At 43.5% G+C, this 27,107-nt stretch overlaps 1 protein-coding gene across 1 annotated transcript in view; it reads right to left on the bottom strand.

Annotated features, from left to right (window-relative positions):
* The window catches only part of LOC124619794, a 57,591-nt gene that overhangs the window by 15,003 nt on the left and 15,481 nt on the right, over positions 1 to 27,107 (bottom strand). The window contains exon 4 of the mRNA XM_047146421.1: positions 13,846 to 14,020. Coding sequence (XP_047002377.1) covers positions 13,846 to 14,020 — 175 coding nt within the window. The remainder of the gene's footprint in view (positions 1 to 13,845; positions 14,021 to 27,107) is intronic.

Below are 27,107 nucleotides of genomic sequence, written 5' to 3'. Positions count from 1 at the left end.
TCTGATCGACTGTTTCGCAACAATATGGGAGTCGTTTGTGCACCGGCTCACGGCGGTAGATGCACTGAAGCCTTTTACGCATGCGCGGAGCGAGCTTTATCGACCAATCATAGCGCTCGCTGGCACGTTTGCGACCCCAGGCATCATTAAATGTTAAACTTGCTTTGTCAGTGCACTACCTGTTTCATAAGTCGATTTTTGACCTTCAAGTTGTTTTCATTCATCTCTAAACCAAAGACTATTGATTCTTCGGAGGGGGGTGAGGGGGGTAATTCGGAACATGGAACTTGCATTAAGAAGATTTCAGTTCCCATGGTTTTCGCTCTGAAATTTAAAGTTACTGTGCTCTTGACTGACTGGGGGTCCGCCATGGATTTTCGACTGAAGAAGGGGTCCACCAGCTGAAAAGATTGGGAAGCTCTGCCATAGAGAATACAAAATTGTGTTACGTGCTTGGTTGGGGAATAACCGCCCCAAGACCATTGTCTACCGCAACTGTCAAAGATTATCTCTCGCCGATTGTGCTAAAGTAGGTTGCAAGTAAGAAGGCGGCTGAATCTACATCTACATCTACATCTACATCTACATCCATACTCCGCAAGCCACCTGACGGTGTGTGGCGGAGGGTCCGTGAGTACCTCTATCGGTTCTCCCTTCTATTCCAGTCTCGTATTGTTCGTGCAAAGAAGGATTGTCGGTATGCTTCTGTGTGGGCTCTAATCTCTCTGATTTTATCCTCATGGTCTCTTCGCGAGATGTACGTTGGAGGAAGCAATATACTGCTTGACTCTTCGGTGAAGGTATGTTCTCGAAACTTTAACAAAATCCTGTACCGCGCTACTGAGCGTCTCTCCTGCAGAGTCTTCCACTGGAGTTTATCTATCATCTCCGTAACGCTTTCGCGATTACTAAATGATCCTGTAACGAAGCGCGCTGCTCTCCGTTGGATCTTCTCTATCTCTTCTATCAACCCTGTCTGGTGCATTATGCGTTTTGTGCAGAGAGGGATAAAGAATACTTTCCACTGTCGCCGGTGTGCTGCCTGTCTGTTTCCTGTGCGTCACAGTCCAACTGTTGCATACCCTGGTAACTGGCAACACTGGGGTGACCGATACATTGTGTCACTGTTTCTGTTTCTGACTCGATACAGAAATTATATGCATGGAAAACTCTAGCTCTCGCTTTTAACGCTTTCACTACCATTGGACCATACCCACCCCATGATAGGTTATCTGAGAAACAGTGGGAATTACCCACATTTTATTGCTATGTATCAATGTCCCCCTCTTAAAGAAAAGTGTGTCAATAGTTTGCAGAATTCTTATAATTATAACTTGTACAGATAGGTTGTACTGTCTTTGAGTTTAATCATTAACACTTTGCTCTGCATTGTCGCATCAAATTAGTTCGCGTCTGTAGAGAGGCAACCCAACCAACAAATTTGCAAAGAGGGCTGCTGTCACGCCTTCCAGACAATTCGTGTCCACAAACTGAATGCTCGTATTGACTTCTGACTATGACATTAATTAAAATAGCCATAAATTAATGTCTTTTACTCAAAAAATGGCAGTGAAGGTATTAACATAATGTTTGTTGTGGTTGCAGAGATAGCTCAAACTTCGGCTTGGATTTGTTCTTTACTACCATCATCTGTCCAACTTTTGTATTCTTCTCTTGTTCAGTTTTAGGAAACCAAACAAAAAACACATGTAGTGACACCACTTCTAGTGGGCCATATGGATTTATGCACGTGACTGCCTAATTGACTAACTTCTGAGCTAATTAACTTGCAAATGGGGCAATGTATGGAATTTTTTTTTAACAATTGTTTCTCACGACTCCCTAACCTGAAGCACCTTCACAAGATTTATAGACTGTTCCTAGTCACCCTGTGTACAAAGCAGTATATGTGTGTATGTCCAGGCTCTCCTCCTGTAACACAGCATCGATTTCTACCAAATTTGGCACAGTAACATTGGGTCTCACAAGTATCAGCACTGTGTGGTTTATAACCTCCCAGTTCCAATAGGAGTGGAAATACAAGCAACAACTTTTTTCCAGCCTCTGGTATACAGGCTGCCCTACATGACAAGCATGTTGTGTGCAATGGTATCAGCCTCCCAAACCAACCTGATTTGCAGGGCAGCCTACATGTCAGGGGAAATAAATGATTTTCATGCCCCTGATATGTAGCCTGTCCTGCATAACAGGCAAGTTGTGGAAATAGTATTTGCCTACTTTATTGAATTGTACTATGGAGGCTACACGTGCTGACTGGCTGAGATGCATATAGTAGGGGATGGATAGTGTAAGGGGAGGAGGAATTCAGAGAACAGAGGAGGAGATGCATGAGGTAGGTGGAAGGTTTAAAGGGGTTAGTGGGCAGGTGAGAAAGCAAGAGGATAGATGGAGATCGAAAGACAGAGAGGGAGGAGGGTATGGTCAGAGGGAGGGGGGGGGGGGAGAAAAAATGACCAGAGAGAGAAGGTATCAGAGAGAGAAGGTAGAAGAATAGGACAAATAGAGGAGGAAGATGAGCTGGGCAGACAGAGAGAATGGGGAGGATTGACAGAGAGAGGTGGGAGGATGAGATGGACAGACTGAGGGAGGAAGCAGTGAACACATAGAAGGGGAGCAGAAGGTGTCCTCAATATGTGTGTCAAAAGCATATGTGGGCAAATTGCAGGGATAAGGCTACTAATCCTAACAAATACAGGTCCTGAAAATTATTTTTTCCCCAATACGACACACTACCACTGAGCACCTGATCGAATTATAACAGTTCTTGAGGATACAAAGTGCAGCTGTGCACTCCAGGACAAACTAATAACAAATAGTGTCCCATGTGGTCACTGTTCGTATGAAGACGGCTCCATTGCATCGTCTCAACGACGCCCACACATGTTCAAAAATCTGTTCTGTGTTCCGAATGTATTGACAGCCATCCTAATGCACTCATTGTGCTCATCGATACTATCAACAGGGCTCAAATACACTAAAACTACACACTTGGTATAGTGAACAACACCAAACACACTTAATGTCAGAACGCTATTTGCCGGTTCTTAGCCGTCTATGATGATAAAATGAAATGAAGGAAGTTTATCAGTTTGTAATCTACGCTTCTCTTGTGGTGTTTCGAGGTAAACACACCCTTAGACATTATAAGCGTGTAACATTTGCATGACTGCACTTTATCATATGTCGAATCAGAGAAATTATTGGTTTCCAGACCAATGTTAACTGGAATTGTCTGCATGTCTCGTTGTCCTTTACCAACCCTTTCATCTGTACCTAGAACAGTCCAACAATCCATTCATTTTATTGCAATAATGCAATTTATTATTACTACATAAAAACATTTTACACATTTTACGATTGCAGCAGAGCCCTGGTAGTCTGAGCCCTGGTATTTCCAGGTTCCATGTAATTCGAGCTAGTCTTAAGAGAATTAATACATTACATAAAACTGGAGTAAAAATCGTTTTTCATTCTTTGTCTGCGTGTACGTTTTACGCTCTTTCGAATGTGTTACATTTTGAACTTTCTTTCAGTTTTCCACGTTCAATACAGGTACAACTGCCTCACTAAGGTATTCGTTCACAATGCACAGAAATAACTTTGGCCTCAGACGGCTACTGCATTACGATTACAGTTGGACAGGTTCTGTTAGGTTTCGAGGAACGCGCTTGCTCTTTTTTTGTCTTTCCTTCACTAACTGGGATCGCCTGACAATCCACAGTCCACAGCATCCTTATTTGTAACGCTATTACTGTGCCCATTCAGCAACCGTGTTGTATGGACTGTATTGGTTGTGTAGTGAGAACTGCACTGCGGTGAGCCCACGTGTTCACGTTAATTTGAAAGTGTTGTATGGTATGTATAGTGTACTGTACATATGTACTGAGTATTTTTTAATTTTTTAATTCATTCATCATTACGAGTGGTAGGAGTAAGAGAAAATTTGTACCGTCGAATGTGAAACTGGAGGCTCTGAAAAGGCTAAAGAAATGAAAGACATTAAAAAATTGCTGCTGACTGTGGAGTTGGTGAAGTGACAGTTGGAGCTGGTGCAGAAACAGAGACAAAATTAAGAAGTTTTTATCAAACAAGTATCGTAGAGTATTCTGCGAGTGAAGATATCTGAGTATGAAAAAACGAGTGAATCACTGTTCGTTTGGTTTATTCAACAAAGACAAAAAGGAAATCTACTTTCAGGGAGTATTCTGTCTTTTTAGAAATGAGTTAATGGGAGGTGAGACGATTTCACTGCAAGTTCAAGATGGTTGGATAGGTGGAAGAAGTGATACGGCGTAAGGCAGCTTGAAATTTGCGGTGAAAAACTTTCTGTGGATTCTCAAACTGTTACATAATTTTGTGAGAAATTAAATAAAAATTATACAAGAAGAAATCCTTACTGCTGACCAATGGTATAACTACGATGAAACAGGGCTAACTTGTGCTTGTGTAAACTCTAGATTCAAAAGAAGAAAAGGCTGCTCCAGGCTACAAAAAATGTAAAAAGAGGTTACCCCTTCTTGCTGCATCGAATGCAAGAAGAGACCATAAACTGAAATTGCTGGTAATAGGGAAGTCTGCTAAGCCTAGAGATTTAAAAAATATCACTGCTTCTGCACTGGCTGTTACACAAGTCCACCAAAAATCTGCTTGGATGGACAAAAATATTTTTAAGAAGTGGATTTTCAACGGTTTTGTTCCAGAGACCATGGGATAAGTAAAGAAAAAGTACTTGCCTTCCAAAGCAATCTTAGCGCTTGACAACGCTGCTTCACACCCTGATGAGGAATAATTTTTATGTGTGGTATTCGTGCATTGTTGTTACCCCCTAACTTGACGAGTTTAATACAGCCTATGGACCAAGGCGTTTTACAGTGCTTGAAAAAAAAAAGGAATTGTCGTCGTTTGCTTCACACGCTTCTACAAACAACAGAAAGTGAAGGAACCATCAAAGAATTTCTAAAAAGCTACGATAAAAGATGTAGTTTACTGGAGAGCCGTTTTGTGGTCTGATATAAAGGCGGAGACACTAAAAAAGTCTTGGAACCAGATTTTACGGAATGAAAGGGACACCTATGGTATAGATGAAGTTGGCAGAACTGATGAAAAAGCTTACTGAATGTGAAAATGCGAACGCGAGTGATGTTTCAGAATGAATGAACAGTGATGAACAATTTGAAGTGACCGATTTTGCAATTGTTGAAACGGTTAGCGAAATCCGCTGAAGACAGTGACGACGAGGAATTGCCTGGAGAAACTGTACCAGTGACCACTCACGCCGAGGGTTTGGCAGCGCTAGGTATGGCCTTACGTTATATAGAGCAGCAAACGGAAGCTACTTCAACTGAGACCATGCTTCTTAGAAGATGGCGCGACATTGCTGCTAAAAAGCGAGATTCTTTTTTAAAACAAAAAGCTACGGACAATTTTTAAAATGTATATTATATTTTTGCAACTTGTAAATGTGTAGCCATATATGTACACATAACCCAGGTATATATTACATTGTTTTTATTTATTTTTTAATCATTATTGTGCTCAATAAACATTTATTCATGATTTGCCCATTGATTTAGTGATATTTCCGTATTATCCGAGTTTTTAGTAATTCATGGTAGCCTCATCCCCCAATAAGCTCGATTTAACGGGGCTCTACTGTGTTATTATATTTAATTATCACATGATAAAATGAAATGTTCGCATGAAAAATTTCTACCCCAGCTGGGAATCGAACCCAAGACCCTGCAATATAGAGGCAGCAAGGCTGATCACTATTTTTTTCCCTTCTATCGTACTAGCTGTGGACATTATTGTTACGGAAATCGTACAAATCTGTACTTTTTTAAAGGGGGGGGGGGGGGTGACGGCGAGTTATATCTGGGCAGAGAGAGGGAATGGCAGACTGTGACCCCACAGAAGCAAATCCTGCACTTGCAATTAATCTCAGTTTCGTTTGGATCCAGTTGCTGTGCACACAAGAATGTATCACGTGCTGCATTACTTTACGACTTCTGTTCTCTACGCAGAAAGTGGCTCAATTATGGGGTCAGCTACGTTCACATGGTCGCAGTTAGGCATCACTATTTGGCTGTAGGAACCACACACAGGCGCACGTTATATGGACATTATTGCTGACCATTTGCATCCCTTTCTTGCATTAGAGTAGCTAGTAATATGTCACATTTCGACAGAATAATGCGACATGTCGTCGCTCTTTGGCTTCACGAAGATTGCATCATGAACAGTCCATTGAACTTACGATCATGGTTAGTTTGGACCTGCAGGTGACCCTGTCTGATCCCAATTGAGCTTTTATTTCTTGTTGCCGATGCCTGTGTATGCTCGATGAATTCAGCATCAGTTACACAAGAACGATTCTAGGTGGAACTGCAAGATCTCTCCAAAACAAGTTCAATACCTCGTAGAGCCCGTATATCGACGTCTTATTGCAGTTTTGAAGGCTCACCGAGGAGAGACACGCTATTAACATCAAATTTATCGCCTTCCTATGAGCTTTGGCCACTCACTGAACACTAAGTGACTAAAAGCACCTGGACAACCCTCTGCAATGTGAAACTGACCACGAGATGTCACAAGAAGCAGACCCACCAGTAAAATTGCAGTGTTTCTCCAAAACATTGTAAAAACTGAAACAAAAATTATATTTAGAGTGCTGTCTTTGTTGAATATAGTCAATTCTAAAATAATTATGTATCTATTATGAAGCCAAGGGGTTTCTTTTAGTACTCACATATTGCTATCCACGCCTATAATCATTATTGAGCACTGCTAGCAACCCATTTCACTTTGGCAGCCAAAGTAAGCAAAAACATCCCATCCCCTACGATTTTCTCACCCACATATATTGTACCTTTTCCACCTATATTATTGTCACTGATTTCAAAATCGATCTCCTGCAGAACTCCAGCGGTGGCGTCAATTTACCACCCCCTCCAAGATGACACTGTCTCCATCTTACAGCACAACTATTCTGAAAGCAACACCACCCCACGTGTCATCCCAGCATCTCCAACCTCCTTGAATGGCTCAGTGTAGAAGTCCTCCATACCACTGGAAGTGACACCTACCTATCCTAATCACTACCTCGTACACACTACCTTATGCCCAAGCACCCATCCCATTTTTGTCCTGTAGTTATCCACCACTACTCCTGCACCAACTGAAATGCCTACCGAGAATCCATAGATGCCCAGATTGGAAGCCACCCCCTAATCTTCCAGCAACATGACTATGCTCCCCATGCCACGAACTTCCTGCAGCACTCCTTGTCGGGCATTATGACTGCCCACATCCCTACTAAGATCATATATCTTTTTATCCCAGTCTCCTGCCCACAAGTCCTATTCCTTCTCTGAGAAGCCTGCAGCTTCTGACTGGGATACACTCGTACTCCAGTGGCAAATACAGAGACACTTCAGTAATTTACTCAACGCTGAAAATCACCGGGACTGGCGCCTGACGTGCACTAAATTCAACGCCACATTCCCCATTAACTCTTCCAAGTACTGCAAAACATTCCATTAACTATCTGACAGTCACTCCATCCTTCACTACCCATTCAAAATGGCTCTGAGCACTATGCGACTTAACTTCTGAGGTCATCAGTCGCCTAGAACTTATAATTAAACCTAACTAACCTAAGGACATCACACACATCCATCCCCGAGGCAGGATTCGAACTTGCGACCGTAGCGGTCGCTCGGTTCCAGACTGTAGCGCCTAGAACCGCACGGCCACGCCGGCCGGCTACTGCCCATTCCTCCACAACAATTGTCCCTTTCCTGACAACTTGAGCAAAGCTAACCACTTTTCATACTCTCTTTTTGACATCTTCTCAATCCCCAACGACCCTCACTTTGATTACTCCCCCTTCCCTACCATCCATGAATACAGAAATACCAACACAGATACTACAATCCTATCTCTGGCTCCCCGCTTCCAGTACTTGGGCAACATACCACAAACTGAATTGAACACCCAACAGCTCACAACATAAAACAAATACTTTACAGAAAACACAAAACATTCCCTAGCAACGACTGCATTACATATCAACATCTTAAAGAATGCCGTATCTCCTTTCCAGTCACCCTTGCAACCCTTTAAACCACTATCCTCTCCACAGGATACTATCCTAACTATGGAAAACCTCCAAAATCGTACTTTTCCTCAAGCTGTACAAACCCCATACTGATACCTCCTCCTACCGTCCCATCTGTCTTACCTCACTATTACCGAGGTCTTCGAATCCATCCTACCCAGATGCATTAACCAACACCTGAACCTACACCGCCCCTTTCTCAATAAACAGTGTGGCTTTCTCCCACCTTCTCCTGTGATGAGCAGCTCCTGCACCTCAAAATCCACTATCTTCATCTCCCCTGACCTAGAAAAAGCCTACAAATGTGTATGACATTCTGGTCTCCTCTTCAAACTCCAGACATATACAGTTATAATTAACTTATCAGCCTTATTGCATCCTTCCTCTCAAATGACCCATCCTTTATCATCAACAACAACACCATCCTATTGCAGGCGTGGCCCAAAACTCCATCCTCCTCTCCTTTATCTCCTCTACACTCCTGATATGGCCAAACCAACTAAATCAATCCACCTCCTTCAGTAGGCTCATGACATCGCTTTCCTTACCCTCTATCCTATATTACAGAAATCACAACAATCTCTCCAAATTCACTTCAATCAGTTTACCTCCGTGTGTAACCAGGAAAACAATAATTTCTCTGATACGACTTATGAACAAGTGCAGACATGCCAATGTTACAACGCTGCTAATGTCTAAGAGTATGTTTATTTCGAAACGCTACAAGTAAAGCACAAATTACAAACTGATAAACTGCGTTCATTTGATTGCCCCCACAATACAGTTGGCTAAAGTCGGTCAGAACTTTTCCCACAACATGCTTGTGAGAGAGGGCATGCTGCACATCAGGGGCCTGAAAATTATTTATTTGTCTCTGATGTAAAGGCCACCATACAGAGCAGGCCCGTAGTACTCTGAAACAACACATTTGTAACGCAGGCCACACTACATGTTGGAGCCAGAAAACCAATTTTTTGACCCTGAAATTTAGGCTGTCCTGCAAATCAGGTTGATGTGGCACACCAATACTGTTCCCATACAAGATGCTTATTATGTAAGACATTCCACATGACAGAGGCTGGATAACATGTTTTTTCCCGTATCTCCAATTCTATTGGAGCTAGGAGGTTATAGACTGCACAGTGCTGACACTCTTGACGTGTGGCGTTCCAACCATTCCAATTATAGGATCCACCATCCACACATTCTGTCTCCGTGGCTTCTAACTTCGGATTTATGACCATCCTACTTGGACTAAGCATCGACCTGGACCTAATGTTGTTGTGTTGTTTTTGGGGAAGGAGACCAGGCAGCGAGGTCATCAATCTCAACGTGTTAGGGAAGAACGGGGAAGGAATTCGGTCGTGCCCTTGCAAAGGAACCATCCTGGCATCTGCCTGGGGTGATTTAGAGAAATCACGGAAAACCTAAATCAGAGTGGCCAGACGCGGGATTGAACCGTCGTCCTCCCTAATGTGAGCCCAGTGTGCTAGCCACTGCGCCACCTCGCTCGGTCTGGAACTAATGTTGAAACTTCACCTACTAATTTTCTAACAGAAAGCGCAGAACTTCTAAAACTACTAACTGGTCGAACTTGGGGATTGCATCGCTCGACTGTCCTTCACACCTACAGAACCTTGATCAGCCCATCCTTTGCTATGCAAATGTTGTACTGATATCAGACCCCCCCCCCCCCCCCCCCCCCAAGTTAAGTCCCTCCATATCCTTGAACGCAGAGAACTTTGTCTCGCTTTCCACATCCGATTACCTGCCCCCACAAGGATCCTTTAGCAAATCATTAAATTCTCGCTTCTCCCCACTCACACTGAACACCTCTGAACAACCTATACCATCTGCAAATAATTTCAATAATCCCATAGTTTGCTCTCTATTTTCCAATCGTTGTATGCTGCCACCGCTCTACCAGTACCTTCCACCTACCCTACACAAATGCACCCTCCACATACTCTCCCAAAGACACTTCAAATGTCTTCCCCTCCCAGAACATGAAATCTGTTCCTACAGTTATCCATCCTATCAAATTTAAACAAATTCGAAGCTTTCCAACTCTAAAGGTCTCGTTTCCTCTCTCTGTGTTCCCCATATTTCCCTACCCTCTTTTTTCCCTTTCACCCTTACTTCCCTACCTCCATTTTTCCCACTAGATTTTAGCCTCACCGATATTCCCTCTATTCCAACTGCTCTTGTATCGAAGGAGCCACTCCTGTCCCATTGGTACTACGCACTAGTCCTCCATCCTTATACGACCACCCCTCTGCCATCCTCAATGACCAACCTTTCCCCCTTCACCAACAGACTACCTATTCTAGGGCGGGTCCTTCAACTTTTAGTGCCATTGAAGTGCTTCATGTTACATCAGTGTTCTGCATCATATTTTTAAATGTACTCTTATTGTGTTCAGCTTTTACCTTTTGTTACTATTGTTTTTAACTAAAAGCGAAGGAAGTCATGTCTCTTACTACACACATCAAAAAAAGTTTTGCATCACCCCAGTTCCCAGAACTCCTGAAGACAGACGTTGACTGTAGATATTGTATTACAGGCACAGTCCCTTTAAGTGTTCAGAGATGTCACTAAACCCGCCCAAAGATGTAAACAACCATGCATAAGCAGCGTCTACTAGACGGAGGGCGTCCGACAGCCGATCAGTTCCAGTCATTCCACCAGGAAGGAGGTACACGGCTCGTGTTATCTGTAGTTCGACTATGCCTAGACGGTCAATACTGCGGTTCGATTTCGTCCGCATTGTTACTTTGAGCCAGGAAGGGCTCTCAACAAGGGAAGTGTCCAGGCTTCCCGGAATGAACCAAAGCGATGTTGTTCGGACATGGAGGAGATACAGAGAGACAGGAACTGTCGATGGCATGCCTCGCTCAGGCCATCCAAGGGCTAGTACTGCAGTGGATGAACGCTACCTATGGATTATGGCATGGAGGAACCCTGGCAGCAACGCCACCATGCTGAATAATGCTTTTCGTGCAGTCGCAGGACATCGTGTTACGACCCAAACTGTGCGCAATGGGCTGCATGATGCGCAACTTCACTTCCGACGTCCATGGCGAGGTCCATCTTTGCGAACACGACACGACGCAGCGCGGTACAGATGGACCCAACAACATGCCGAATGGACCGCTCAGGACTGGCGTCACGTTCTCTTCACCGATGAGTTTCGCATATGCCTTCAACCAGGCAATCGTCGGAGACGTGTTTGGAGGGAAGGAACCCGGTTAGCCTGAACGCCTTAAACACACTGTACAGCGAGTGCAGCAAGGTTCCCTGCTGCTTTGGGGTAGCATTATATGGGGCCGACGTACGCCGCTGGTGGTCATACAAGGCGCTGTAACGGCTGTACATTGCGTGAATGCCATTCTCCGACCGATAGTGTAACCATATCGGCAGAATACTGGCGGGTATTCGTCTTCATGGACGACAATTCGCGCCCCAATTGTGTAAATCTTGTGAATGACTTCCTTTAGAATAACGACATCGCTTGACTAGAGTGGCTATCATGTTCTCCAGACATGAACCCTATCGAACACGCCTGGGATAGATTGAGAAAGGCTATTTATGGACTACGTGATCCACCAACCACTCTGAAGGATACGCCGAATCGCCGTTGAGGAGTGGGACAATTTTGACCAACAGTGCTTTGATGAACTTGTGAATAGTATGCCACGACAAATACAGGCATTCATCAATGCAAGAGGACGTGCTACTGGGTATTAGAGGTACCAGTGTGTACAGCAATCTGTACCAGCACCTCTGAAGGTCTCGCTGTATGGTGGTACAACGCCGCGCGGGATTAGCCGAGCGGTCTTGGGCGCTGCAGTCATGGACTGTGCGACTGGTCCCGGCGGAGGTTCGAGTCCTCCCTCAGGCATAGGTGTGTGTGTTTGTCCTTAGGATAATTTAGGTTAAGTAGTGTGTAAGCTTAGGGACTGATGACCTTAGTAGTTAAGTACTATAAGATTTCACCCACATTTGAACATTTTTTGGTGGGTCAACGTGCAATGTGTGGTTTTCATGAGCAATAAAGAGGGTGGAAATGATGTTTATATTGATCTCTATTCTAGTTTTGTGTACAGATTCCGAAACTCTCGGAATCGAGGAAATGCAAAACTTTTTTTTGGTGTGTGCATAAAAACTTTTAATTTCTTTTCACTTTAAACAATTTTTTAAATTCACTGTCAGTATCTCACCTTTCCGTTTAGTGTTTATCATTCCATTTAGTTTACTTGTCAGTTGACTGAAGAGCAGGTTGACTGTACTAATAGTTGATCGGCTGCTAACGTGGAAACCTCACTGGCTGTTCATCCAACAGAAAGCCCATTTGGGGCGAAGAGGGATAAAATAACAAAAAAGGAAAAAGAAAGGCACCTGACATCTATTGTGGCAATTGTAACACCTACAACGCGTCTCGGTGTTAATAAACCAAAATACCTCCCAAATTAGCTCCCATGTCCTCAAAATATAAATTCAGAAAATGTCAAAAGTCCCTCCAGAAGTAGTAATTTACGAAATAGAAATAAGAGACAAATAGAGGGAAATCTATAGTAGAAAAATAATAGAAAAAGAAAAGAATTTTAATCATAAATTTTGGAAGCATGAGAGGGGGGAAAAACGATAGAAATGGTTAAATTATTAGTTATTCTTATATATGATAAAATCAATATTATAGTCACAGAACATAGGTCTTGAACATTAAAGATAGCGTTTACTAAAGTATAAATAGACATACAATGCAATTATGATACTCCAGTCTCTATCCTCTAGTCTGTTCGAAGTCAATTAGGACGTACAGCTTTAGGAAGCAACAATAGGAGCTTTATTAAACCAGGGCGCAAGAATAAATCGCGACGAGATTGTTTTTTTTGGGAAGCATTAATTTCAGATCATAATTAGAACTTTTGTCATAAGAGAGGAACGGAGAGGTGATCAATAATCTCTCTGACTTTAACGTCACTTAGTGTGAAGATTTAAATATTTTACGGAATTAACGATTTTTGGACAGATTCGGACTTTGTATTGTGATAGTGGAAAAGCTTTACTTCACGCGACAGTTTATGGGTATTAAACGGGAACTATCTTTTTATCGAAAGTGACAGAACATTGTTTAGTATCTCTGATATTGACGGGATTCCAGATTAGATGCATATTCAAAGAAACCCTTTGAATGCGATCGTGTGAATGAACTGATTTATTAATAATTATTGTTAAATAAAATAACGTGTTAATTTGAAACTGACTATTCGTCTTGAACTTTACTTCGATTTAGGTTCATAAATAATTAGGTTACGTGATTTTCACCAAGAATAAACTGCAGACTAGTAACTGAAACAAGTGAAAGAGAATCGATTGAAAACACTAGTATTAATTTACTTTTGGCTTTTTCCTTCAGAACTGGAAAGACAATACGTGTAGTGACTCACTGGGGTTAATTTAAGAACTAGCCGGGATAAAACAAAACCCCTCAATACCAGTCAATGTATAGATAAATTAGCATTCCTTTCATGCAAGGTACGGAAGTCGGGATAGAAAATAGGGTCGCTACACAATGCAGCACTGACCCACGATAAACGGTCGAAGAACAAGAAGTTCTTAAAGAGAGTGTAGAGGCGTGAGCCCAGCCCACGGGCAGTGAGGGCAGTGACATTGTGGGAGACGGTGGCGGGCTGGCTACTCACTCCTGTGGTAGCCGCCGTCGTAGCCGTGGTAGGAGTGCGGCTGGACGTCGAGCACGTGCAGCAGCTTGGGCAGCAACAGCACCACGCCGAAGCCCAGCGCCGCCCCCAGGAGCACGCCGCCCAGGTCGAGTCGCAGCGTGCTGCCAACCGTAGGTAGGAGACTAGTGGCACCCACCTGCAAGAACCCAGCCAGCTCCAGGAACTCAATGCCAGTCAACACATCTCAGAAGCATGTAATATTTCTGGCTTAGTCAGCTACCACATTAGGCTCCAAGAAGCTGTTCCCAGAGCAGTGGAGATGCAAGAAGTATACAGGGTGTTACAAAAAGGTACGGCCAAACTTTCAGGAAACATTCCTCACACACAAAGAAAGAAAATCTGTTATGTGGACATGTGTCCGGTAACGCTTACTTTCCATGTTAGAGCTCATTTTATTACTTCTCTTCAAATCACATTAATCATGGAATGGAAACACACAGCAACAGAACGTACCAGCGTAAATGTTCAAAATGTCCTCCGTTAGCGAGGATACATGCATCCACCCTCCGTCGCATGGAATCCCTGATGCGCTGATGCAGCCCTGGAGAATTGCGTATTGTATCACAGCCGTCCACAATACGAGCACGAAGAGTCCCTACATTTGGTACCGGGGTTGCGTAGATAAGACCTTTCAAATGCCCTCATAAATGAAAGTCAAGAGGGTTGAGGTCAGGAGAGCGTGGAGGCCATGGTTCAAATGGCTCTGAGCACTATGGGACTCAACTGCTGAGGTTATTAGTCCCCTAGAACTTAGAGCTAGTTAAACCTAACTAACCTAAGAGCATCACAAACATCCATGCCCGAGGCAGGATTCGAACCTGCGACCGTAGCGGTCTTGCGGTTCCAGACTGCAGCGCCTTTAACCGCACGGCCACTTCGGCCGGCGTGGAGGCCATGGAATTGGTCCGTCTCTACCAATCCATCGGTCACCGAATCTGTTGTTGAGAAGCGTACGAACACTTCGACTGAAATGTGCAGGAGCTCCATCGTGCATGAACCACATGTTGTGTCGTACTTGTAAACGCACATGTTCTAGCAGCACAGGTAGAGTATCCCGTATGAAATCGTGATAACGTGCTCCATTGAGCGTAGGTGGAAGAACATGGGGCCCAATCAAGACATCACCAACAATGCCTGCCCAAACGTTCGCAGAAAATCTGTGTTGATGACGTGATTGCACAATTGCGTGCGGATTCTCGTCAGCCCAACATGTTGATTGTGAAAATTTACAATTTGACCACGTTGGAATGAAGCCTCATCCTTAAAGAGAACATTTGCACTGAAATGAGGATTGACACATTGTTGGATGAACCATTCGCAGAAGTGTACCCGTGGAGGCCAATCAGCTGCTGATAGTGCCTGCACACGCTATACATGGGACGGAAACAACTGGTTCTCCCGTAGCACTCTCCATACAGTGACGTGGTCAACGTTACCTTGTACAGCAGCAACTTCTCTGACGCTGACATTAGGGTTATCGTCAACTGCCTCGTCCATTGCAGGTGTCCTCGTCGTTCTAAGTCTTCCCCAGTCGCGAGTCATAGGCTGGAAGGTTCCGTGCTCCCTAAGATGCCGATCAATTGCTTCGAACGTCTTCCTGTCGGGACACCTTCGTTCTGGAAATCTGTCTCGATACAAACGTACCGCGCCGCGGCTATTGTCTCGTGCTAATCCATACATCAGATTGGCATCTGCCAACTCCGCATTTGTAAACATTGCACTGACTGCAAAACCACGTTCGTGATGAACACTAACCTGTTGATGCTACGTACTGATGTGCTTGATGCTAGTACTGTAGAGCAATGAGTCGCATGTCAACACAAGCACCGAAGTCAACATTACCTTCCTTCAATTGGGCCAACTGGCGGTGAATCGAGGAAGTACAGTACATACTGACGAAACTAAAATGAGCTCTAACATGGAAATTAAGCGTTTCCGGACACATGTCCATATAACATATCTTCTTTCTTTGTGTGTGAGGAATGTCTCCTGAAAGATTGGCCGTACCTTTTTGTAACACCCTGTATAGATGACTAAATGTGGTGTGAGGCACCTGTGACAGATCTTAGATTCGGTACCATTCCCGTGAGAAAGACCGCCTGCATAATGCTACTGCTCTGTGATTGGCTGCTGTGTTAGGAGCAAGGGCGCCAAAACGTTAAACTCTAGTTAGTATTACACTACTGGCCATTAAAATTGCTACACCAAGAAGAAATGAAGATGATAAACACGTATTCATTGAACAAATATATTATACTAGAACTGACATGTGATTACATTTTCGCGCAATTTGGGTGCATATATCCTGAGAAGTCAGTACCCAGAACAACCACCTATGGCCGTAATAACGGCCTTGATACGCCTGGGCATTGAGTCAAACAGAGCTTGGATGGCGTGTACTGGTACAGTTGTCCATGCAGCTTCAACACGATACCACAGTTCATAAAGAGTAGTGACTGGCGTATTGTAACGAGCAAGTTGCTCGGCCACCGTTGACCAGACGTTTTCAGTTGGTGAGAGATCTGGAGAATGTGCTGGCCAGGGCAGCAGTCGAACATTTTCTGTATCCAGAAAGGCTCGTACAGGACCTGCAACATGCGGTCGTGAATTATCCTGCTGAAATGTAGGGTTTCGCAGGGATCGAATGAAGGGTAGAGCCACGGGTCGTAACACATCTGAAATGTAACGTCCACTGTTCAAAGTGCTGTCAATGCGAGCAAGAGGTGACCGAGACGTGTAACCAATGGCACCCCACACGATCACGCCGGGTCATATGCCAGTATGGCGATGACGAATACACCCTTCCAATGTGCGTTCACCGCGATGTCGCCAAACACGGATGCGACCATCACGATGCTGTAAATAGAACGCAGCATGTCATTCTCAATGGAGAGAAGTCTTCCGAAATAAGTGTGATTTCAGGTGTGCAGCAGAGGAGTGTCGTAGGACCGTTGCTATTCACAATATACATAAATGACCTTGTGGATAACATCGGAAGTTCACTGAGGCTTTTTGCGGATGATGCTGTAGTATATCGAGAGGTTGTAACAATGGAAAATTGTACTGAAATGGAGAAGGATCTGCAACGAACTGACGCATGGTGCAGGGAATGGCAATTGAATCTCAGTGTAGACAAGTGTAATGTGCTGCGAATATACAGAAAGAAAGATCCCTTATCATTTAGCTACAATGTAGCAGGTCAGCAAGTGGAAGCAGTTAATTCCATAAATTATCTGGGAGTAGGCATTAGGAGTGATTTAAAATGGAATGATCATATAAAGTTGATCGACGGTAAAGCAGATGCCAGACTGAGATTCATTGGAAGAATCCTAAGGAAATGCAATCCGAAAACAAAGGAAGTAGGTTACAGTATACTTATTCGCCAACCGCTTGAATATTGCTCACCAGTGTGGCATCCGTACCAGATAGGGTTGATAGAAGAGATAGAGAAGATCCAACGGAGAGCAGCGCGCTTCGTTACAGGATCATTTAGTAATAGCGAAAGCATTTCGGAGACGATAAATAAACTCCAGTGGAAGACTCCGCAGGAGAGACGCTCAGTAGCTCGGTACGGGCTTTTGTTGAAGTTTCGAGAACATACCTTCACCGAGGAGTCAAGCAGTATATTGCTCCCTCCTGCGTATATCTCGCGAAAAGACCATGAGGATAAAAGAGAGATTAGAGCCCACACAGAGGCATACCGACAATCTTTCTTTCCACGAATAATACGAGACTGGAATAGAAGGGAGAACTGATAGAGATACTCAAGGTACCCTCCGCCACACACCGTCAGGTGCCTTGCGGAGTACGGATGTAGACGTGGATGTAGATGTAGATACGACATATCAGGCAACTATTGTGCAACAGAGTTAAAGGATCAGCTTTTGAAACTCTGAAATTGTCTCAGAAGTTTGAAATTTGGCTCAAAGATGCCTACATCCTATCTCTGTATCGGGGCAAAAGCATGGCGCCCAGAGACCTCACAGTCGACCAAGGAGACGCTTCAAACAAGGTGTCGACATTTGCGAAAAAGAGTGCCAGAGAGTGGGTTAATGACGTCACTTGACAACAAATTTCGCATCAATTCTGCTCCAAGCCACACGATGGGAAGGTCGTCAGTGGCCTCTTACGCACATTTCAAACCTTCTTTTGACGCCTCTGCGATGGAGGTCAGAACCGCAACGCTCAGCATTGGAGTCACTCCGTTTTCTTGTGGGCGGCCGAGGAAAACATTTCACACATACCGCCGCTCGGAATCGACACAGCAGAGCCTCAGGGGGTGGCATAAATGGCATCAGTCTGATCTCCCCTTTTCTTGGGGCGTTGATTTGACAGATTTCGCGGTCGAAAACGACAGCTTATCGTACGACGAGCAGTAGGACAACGTTCTTGACGACATTTGACACTGCTAATATCACCGGAAGTTTTAACCCTTCTCTAAGGACCGTGTGGAGCTCCTTCCTAATCGAACCTAATCGCATCCCTTTGGAGTGCAGCGCGCCAGCTATTTTTGTGTTGTGTACAGTTTGGAGCCACCCGAGGGCATGCAGCTTTACTGTATGTTTAAATGATGATGGCATCCTCTTGGGTAAAATATTCCGGAGGTAAAATAGTCCCCCATTCGGATCTCCGGGCGGGGACTGCTGAAGAGGACGTCGTTATCAGGAGAAAGAAAACTGGCGTTCTACGGATCGGAGCGTGGAATGTCAGATCCCTTAATCGAGCAGGTAGGTTAGAAAATTTAGAAAGGGAAATGGATAGGTTAAAGTTATAGTGGGAATTAGAGAAGTTCGGTGACAGGAGGAACAAGACTTTTGGTCAGGTGAATACAGGGTTATAAATACAAAATCAAATAGGGGTAATGTAGGAGTAGGTTTAATAATGAATAAAAAATAGGAGTACGGGTAAGCCACTACAAACAGCATAGTGAACGTAGTATTGTGGCCAAGATAGACACGAAGCCCACGTCTACTACAGTAGTACAAGTTTATATGCCAACTAGCTCTGCAGATGAAATGTATGATATAAAAGAAATTATTCAGGTAGTGAAGGGAGACGAAAATTTAATAGTCATGGGTGACTGGAATTCGAGAGTAGGAAAAGGGAGAGAAGGAAACGTAGTAGGTGAATATGGATTGGGGCTAAGAAATGAAAGAGGAAGCCGCCTGGTAGAATTTTGCACAGAGCATAACTTAATCATAGCTAACACTTGGTTCAAGAATCATAAAAGAAGGTTGTATACATGGAAGAAGCCTGGAGATACTGACAGGTTTCAGATAGATTATATAATGGTAAGACAGAGATTTAGGAACCAGGTTTTAAATTGTAAGACATTTCCATGGGCAGATGTGGACTCTGGCCACAATCTATTGGTTATGAACTCTAGGTTGAAACTGAAGAAACTTCAAAAAGGTGGGAATTTAAGGAGATGGGACCTGGATAAACTGACTAAACCAGAGGTTGTACAGAGTTTCAGGGAGAGCATAAGGGAACAATTGACAAGAATGGGGGAAAGAAATACAGTAGAAGAAGAATGGGTAGCTTTGAGGGATGAAATAGTGAAGGCAGCAGAGGATCAAATAGGTAAAAAGACGAGGGCTAGTAGAAACCCTTGGGTAACAGAAGAAATATTGAATTTAATTGATGAAAGGAGAAAATATAAAAATGCAGCAAATAAAGCAGGCAAAAAGGAATACAAACATCTCAAAAATGATATCGACAGGAAGTGCAAAATGGCTAAGCAGGGATGGCTAGAGGACAAAGGTAAGGATGTAGAGGCTTATCTCACTAGGGGTAAGATAGATACTGCCTACAGGAAACTAAAGAGAGCTTTGGAGAAAGGAGAGCCACTTGCAAGCAAAGAAGGGAAAGCAGAAAGGTCCCCGGAGTAGACAACATTCCATTAGAACTACTGACAGCCTTGCGAGAGCCAGTCCTGACAAAACTCTACCATCTGGTGGGCAAGATGTATGAGACAGGCGAAATACCCTCAGACTTCAAGAAGAATATAATAATTCCAATCCCAAAGAAAGCAGGTGTTGACAGATGTGAAAATTACCGAACTATCAGTTTAATAAGTCACAGCTGCAAAATACTAACACGAATTCTTCACAGACGAAGGGAAAAACTGATAGAAGCCGACCTCAGGGAAGATCAGTTTGGATTCCGTAGAAATGTTCGAACCTGTGAGGCAATACGACTTATCTTAGAAGAAAGATTGAGGAAAGACAAACCTACGTTTCTAGCATTTGTAGACTTAGAGAAAGCTTTTGACAATGTTGATTGGAATACTCTCTTTCAAATTCTGAAGGTGGCAGGGGTAAAATACAGGGAGCGAAAGGCTATTTACAATTTGTACAGAAACCAGATGGCAGTTATAAGAGTCGAGGGGCACGAAAGGGAAGCAGTGGTTGGGAAAGGTGTGAGACAGGGTTGTAGCCTCTCCCCGATGTTATTCAATCTGTATATTGAGCAAGCTGTAAAGGAAACAAAAGAAAAATTCGGAGTATGAATTAAAATCCTTGGAGAAGAAATAAAAACTTTGAGGTTTGCCGATGACATTGTAATTCTGTCAGAGACAGCATAGGACTTGGAAGAGCAGTTGAACGGAATAGACAGTGTCTTGAAAGGAGGTTCTAAGGTGAACATCAACAAAAGCAAAACGAGGATTAGGGAATGTAGTCGAAATAAGTCGGGTGTTGCTGAGACTGGTTTGATGCAGCTCTCCATGCTACTCTATCCTGTGCAAGCTTCTTCATCTCCCAGTACCTACTGCAGCCTACATCCTTCTGAATCTGCTTAGTATATTCATCTCTTGGTCTCCCTCTACGATTTTTACCCTCCACGCTGCCCTCCAGTATTAAATTGGTAATCCCTTGATGCCTCAGAACATGTCCTACCAACCGATCCCTTCTTCTGGTCAGGTTGTGCCGCAAACTCCTCTTCTCCCCAATTATACTCAATACCTCCTCATTATTTATTGTATCTACCCATCTAATCTTCAGCATTCTTCTGTAGCACCACATTTGGAAAGCTTCTATTCTCTTCTTGTCTAAACTCCTTATCGTCCATGTTTCACTTCCATACATGGCTACATTCCATACAAGTACTTTCAGAAACGACTTCCTGACACACATTTTTAAAATTCTCGATGAAGCTCCTGGAGGAGCTTTGCAACAACTGCTCGAAAGTAACGTGCTCCTAAAATAGCATAAAACATATCGGATTTATTTTATGGGCATAACATGGAGTCATAGGAGCAACGAGATACATGGCATTATTTACTACTAAAATCATTCATACCATACTTGAAAATGACCTAAGGCCGAAATTGTACAACCGTACATGAAATAAAGAGACTGGCCGCTGAAGGCATCGCGAAATCTTTCAAAAAATTCATCGCAGCTGCAGATCCATTGCATTGAAAATTATAAATGCTTTCTATTCGCATTAATAACAACATAATCTCACTACAAATTTTCTATAAATCTTTAGGAACTATTAAAAACATATGACAATAAAAAATTTTGGAACAGAGTTTGAATGAAAAAAAAATTGTTTATTAGCTTTCAGAATAATTCTCACAATTCTTAGACGATGTGCTCAAAAATTCTATGTAGTCTATTGGAATGGATAAAATCATGTGGTTAGTTTGATCAAAACTAGATATGGGTAATATTGCCATCTCAACACTACTTGCAATGGGACATGAAGATGATTTTCTGCCTAAACGAAACTCGTACTGAAAACAATGAAGATCTACTGCGCTTTACAATTGAATAACAGTGATTTCTCTCTGAAATTTTTGACCACTGTTGTTGGGATAAACTTTTGAAGACATTAAAATGAATAGCAGTTTCTAAAGTTGTAGTGCACCACCCAGAGATTAGTCGTTTTCTAACGTTCTAATTCTAAGAAGCTAAAAAATTAGAATTTTTCTTCGGTGATTTTCACATTTTTGTATATCAGTCTCTACGTGTATCATTCTTTTTATAACTATTATTACAGTCTAGCTGCAACTATGCTAATTTTAATAGTGTAATTTCTATTTTTCACCTAAAATGATATGTACGGTGTCCCCAAAACAGTAGGGACAAAATTACAGGCAGAGTTTTCTAAATTCAATATTTTGAGATAAGTAATCAGTTATTGGAATTGAGTAGTTCAGGCAGTATGAGACCTTGAACGAACAATCCACGTGAGACTCATGGTTATCAACTGTTTATGTTTCATAGAAAAAAGACTGCCTAACACATCGATGAGGGTCAATTGTTTGAAGAGTTTACATTTAAAACACGTGTTTACTAAGATACAGATAGAACAACCACAATTCGCATGATTTTATCACCTGTGTCGCCCATCAGACGCGACCATTGTCAGAGAACCTTTGTTCTGGTAGCAACACATTAGGGGGTAAAAGCACGGTTCGATACCAGTGTTCACAGGGAGCAAGACACCAGACTTGCGTCTGATGAAAACCGTACATTGCCTACAACGGCATGCCTGTGTTTGTTACATTTGTACTAAGTAGGATAATATTACTTACTAAAGTCAGTGGAGGCTCTTCACTGCACATCTGCAATTATTTTGTAAACGACACGTTTGGAGACCCGTTTTTGCTTCTACCATCGCATACTTTCATCCGTGTCAATTTATTTATTTAGCGTGTGGCTACATCTCTAAAAAGTAAGACCGACAATTACCTCAGACTACAAATAAATATCTAGGCCACGAATGTACTCTATTGATCCCTCTGTCATCATCAGCAACTCTGTTCGGCATATCTGTCAGTGCTAGTTCTTATTCGGCAAAGAACCGACCAGATTCAAAAGCAGGTGGCTTTGTCGATGTGCACGACATTTTAAGATGTTCTGTCGTAGCTTTAATCTGCCGTGAGTGTCTAGAGCAGTCATCAGCATTAAAGCCATTGCCAATTAACATCCTTGCAATTTCCAAGGGCCTGATGAAAGCAAAGCCTCCCTTTACTGATATTTGGAATGTCTGCGTGAACAGAGAGGTAAATATTTTTCTGTGGTTTACTGTGCTCCCATACTAGTGCAGTTTCCAGTTGCCGAGCTCCAGTCTGTAGCTAAGTATGAGTAGCCAGAAAGCAGATGTAGGATTGACAGCGCCAGTTACAAGACTTGTGGTATGGTTGAGCTGTGTGTCAACAAGTCTTGTGTGAGCACTATTCATCCAAGCTAGGAAGCAATAGTCCACAAATGGGTAGAGAAATCTCAGAGCTGAAATACGCAGTGTTGATGCAAAGGATCCTCATGATGGGTCACGAAGGTTCTGAAGAACGTTATTTCGAGTTTTGATTTTGGAAGCTGCTCTTTAAAGACGTTGTTTGTAACTGAGCATTCTATCAAGCGTGACTAGTAGGTAATTGGGACTTCTGTTATGTCTCAGTAGCTTCCCTTCACAGTAGACCCTCAGGTCTTTGTTGGCCAACTTGTTGTTTAGGTGAAACGTTGGCACTTCTGTGTTATCCACATTTGGCTGTAACTTCTAGCTGCGGGAAAATTTACCAGTAATTGCCAAATCCTTGATCAATTCGCACTCGGTAACTTCAAGATCTGTATGCCTCATTGTGAATGCCCAATCGTCAGTATACCCAAAAATTCCCGATGTGGTTTCAGGCGCATCTGATGTGTAGAAACTGAACAGCAAAGAAGCCAATACTAATCCTTCTGGCAGCCCATTATTTTACCTTCATCTGTGAACTCATCTTGTTGAAAGTTAGTGCTTGAAAACATCGGTTACTGGGCATTTCATTAATTGTTAGGTTTGGGATGACGGATGACTTGTGGAGGTTTCAGTTTGACACCTTGCCTGCACACAGGAACATGTGCAGCTGTGGGATGAATACCACATATGACTTCTCTTGACCCTGGAAGGCAGCTTCCGTGACAGTTGTTAGGTAGAGAACTTCACCTGCACGGTTGCGGTTAGGTCTGAATCCTGACCGCTCAACCCGTTTACTTTCAAAGATCTTGTGGCATACTGTATCGCAAATCATTCTTTCCAGGAGCTTATATAACATACTAAATAACGCTATAACTTTCTGGCTTGTCATGTGGTTTAGGTGCTTTCAATTCAAATGGCATGTTACCCATTTGCAGAATATTTGTGAAGACCTAACCCAGCTACTTTTTGACATACTTGCCACAGTGCAAAAGTGCCTGAATGACATCAAAGCACGATGCTTTCCCTGCTTTCATTTCCTTTAAGGCAGTCGTTACTTCTTCAATGCCGAGTGACAGAGAATATTCAGTTTCAACTTTATAAAGTTGCTTTAAATGCATTTGATTTCTTCTTAGCAGCAATAGTGTGTGTTCGGACTTGAGAAGATTTGGAGATGGATACGATGATGGCTGCAGCTTGGTTGGTGGTAGCAGAATCATAGGTGTGATCTCGTGGAGTGCCTCGACGTAGTTTTCTGAGCAGGAACCAAATTTTTCTACTAGACTTGCGGATGTCAACGGATTCAACGGTCTCAGTCCATGTTATACGTGTAGCTGTACCGATGTCACTCCGCAGCTTATCTGCTGTTTCATTGCATAGATTTCCACACTCTTCTTTCCACCCAAGAATATATAACTCTTGGAGTACACTTCTTTTCTGTGCTAATTTGAACTTCAAAGAACCACTTGTACACTACTGACCATTAAAATTGCTACATCAAGAAGAAATGCAGATGATAAACAGGTATTCATTGGACAAATATATTATACTAGAATTGATATGTGATTACATTTTCACGCAGTTTGGGTGCATAGATCCTGAGAAATCAGTACCCACAACAACCATCTCTGGCGGCCTTGATACGCCTGGGCATTGAGTCAAACAGAGCTTGGATAGCGTGTACAGGTACAGCTGCCCATGCAGCTTGAACACAATACCACAGTTCATCAAGAGTAGTGACTGGCGTACTGTGACGAGCCAGTTTCTCGGCCTCAATTGACCAGACTTTTTCAGTTGGTGAGAGATCTGGTGAATGTACTGGCCAGGGCAGCAGACGAACATTTTCTGTATCCAGAAAAGCCCGTACAGGACCTGCAACATGTGGTCGTGCATTATCCTGCTGAAATGTAGGGTTCGCAGCGATCGAATGAAGGGTAGAGCCACGGGTCGTAACACATCAGAAATGAAACGTCCACTGTTCAAAGTGTCGTCAACGCGAACAAGAGGTGACCGAGACGTGTAACCAATGGCACCCCATACCATCACGCCGGGTGATACGCCACTATGGCGATGACGAATACACGCTTGCGAAGTGCGATCACCGCGATATCGCCAAACACGCATGTGACCATCATGATGCTGTAAACAGAACCTGGATTCATCCGAAAAAATGACGTTTTGCCATTCGTGCACCCAGGTTCGTCGTTGAGTACACCATCGCAGGCGCTCCTGTCTGTGATGCAGCGTCAAGAGTAACCGCAGCCATGGTTCCGAGCTGATAGTCCATGCTGCTGCAAACGTCGTCGAACTGTTCGTACAGATGGTTGTTGTCTTGCAAACTTCCCCACCTGTTGACTCAAGGATCGAGACGTGGCTGCACGATCCGTTACAGCCATGCGGATAAGATGCCTGTCATCTCGACTGCTAGTGATACGAGACCGTTGGGATCCAGCACGGCGTTCCGTATTACCCTCCTGAACCCACCGATTCCATATTCTGCTAACAAAAAAATTTAAATAGCTCTGAGCACTATGGGACTTAACTTCTGAGGTCATCAGTGCCCTAGAACATGGAACTACTTAAACTTAACTAACCTAAGGACATCACACACATCCATGCCCGAGGCAGGATTCGAACCTGCGACCGTAGCGGTCGCGCGGTTCCAGTCTGTAGCGCTTAGAACCGCTCGGCCACTCTGGCCGGCATTCTGCTAACAGTCATTGGATCTCGACCAACGCGAGCAGCAATGCCGCGATACCATAAACCGCAATCGCGACAGGCTACAATCCGACCTTTATCAAAGTCGTAAACGTGATGGTACGCATTTCTCCTCCTTACACGAGTCATCACAACAACGTTTCGCCAGGCAACGCCGGTCAACTGCTGTTTTTGTATGAGAAATCGGTTGGAAGCTTTCCTCATGTTAGCACGTTGTAGGTGTCGCCACCGGCGCCGACCTTGTGTGAATGCTCTGAAAAGCTAATCTTTTGCATATCACAGCATCTTCTTCCTGTCTGTTAAATTTCGCGTCTGAGTACGTCATCTTCGTGGTGTAGCAGTTTTAATGGCCAGTAGTGTAGCTTGAACTTACTGGTGGGATCCATCCTACACATTTATCCAGATTTTCTGAGAAAGTGTCCCAATCGGCCTCTTGAAAATTCTCTCTTGGCCTAGGAAATGCTGCTGTTAAATGTGTACTAACCTTATTTCAATAAAAATTGAGCGCTGTATGGGAAATCGTGAATGACTTTTCTTGATATTAAAAGTGGTTAGCTTTTCCTGTTAAATGAGACAAAGCAAAGATCAGAAGTATGATCCATTTTCCGGGCATCTCAATTGAAAGTTCCCTGACCCTTAGCATCGCAGATAAGATGAATATCATGCTCTTCGGGCCAGTCCACCGAAGCGTTTCCCTTTTCATTACCGTCCCTGCATTTCCACAGCTCATAATGGCTATTAAAGTCCCTCAGAGATGTTGTAGGCTGATCCAGAGTTCGAAGCACTTTAGAAGGCCAACTGAGGCTCATAAATATCAAGTACAGTCATATCGCCTACTCCTGTGACATCTTCAAGAGTAAGGTGTGAGTTTACTGTATCAAAATATAGAATTACATGTGTATTCGCACACCTTAAACCTTGTCATAGGTAGCAGGCATAAGTAATGTTCGGGTAATAGTCCTCTTGGACTGAGTTGAGCTTCGTTAGCTTCATTGTTTTCCTGGATTTCAACTAAATCAGTTTTGTTGTCAACTAAGATCTTATGCGGCCTGCCAGGTTAGCCGTTCGGTCTAACGCACGGCTCTCCAGATTGGGAAGGAGCGCCTGGTCCCCGGCACGAATCCGCCTGGCGGACTTGTGTCGAGGTCCGGTGAGCCGCCCAGTCTGTGGATGGTTTTTAGGCGGTTTTCCATCTGCCTAGGCGAATGCGGGCTGGTTCCCCTTATTCCGCCTCAGCTACACTATGTCGGCGATTGCTGCGCAAACAAGTTCTGCACGTACGCGTACACCACCATTACTCTACCACGCAAATATAGAGG

This window comes from Schistocerca americana, chromosome 1, assembly GCF_021461395.2.
Source record: "Schistocerca americana isolate TAMUIC-IGC-003095 chromosome 1, iqSchAmer2.1, whole genome shotgun sequence".
NCBI classification, from domain to species: Eukaryota; Metazoa; Arthropoda; class Insecta; order Orthoptera; family Acrididae; genus Schistocerca; species Schistocerca americana.
The sequence above is the reverse complement of the archived record's forward strand: the minus strand, read 5'-3'. Positions and strand labels throughout refer to the sequence as shown.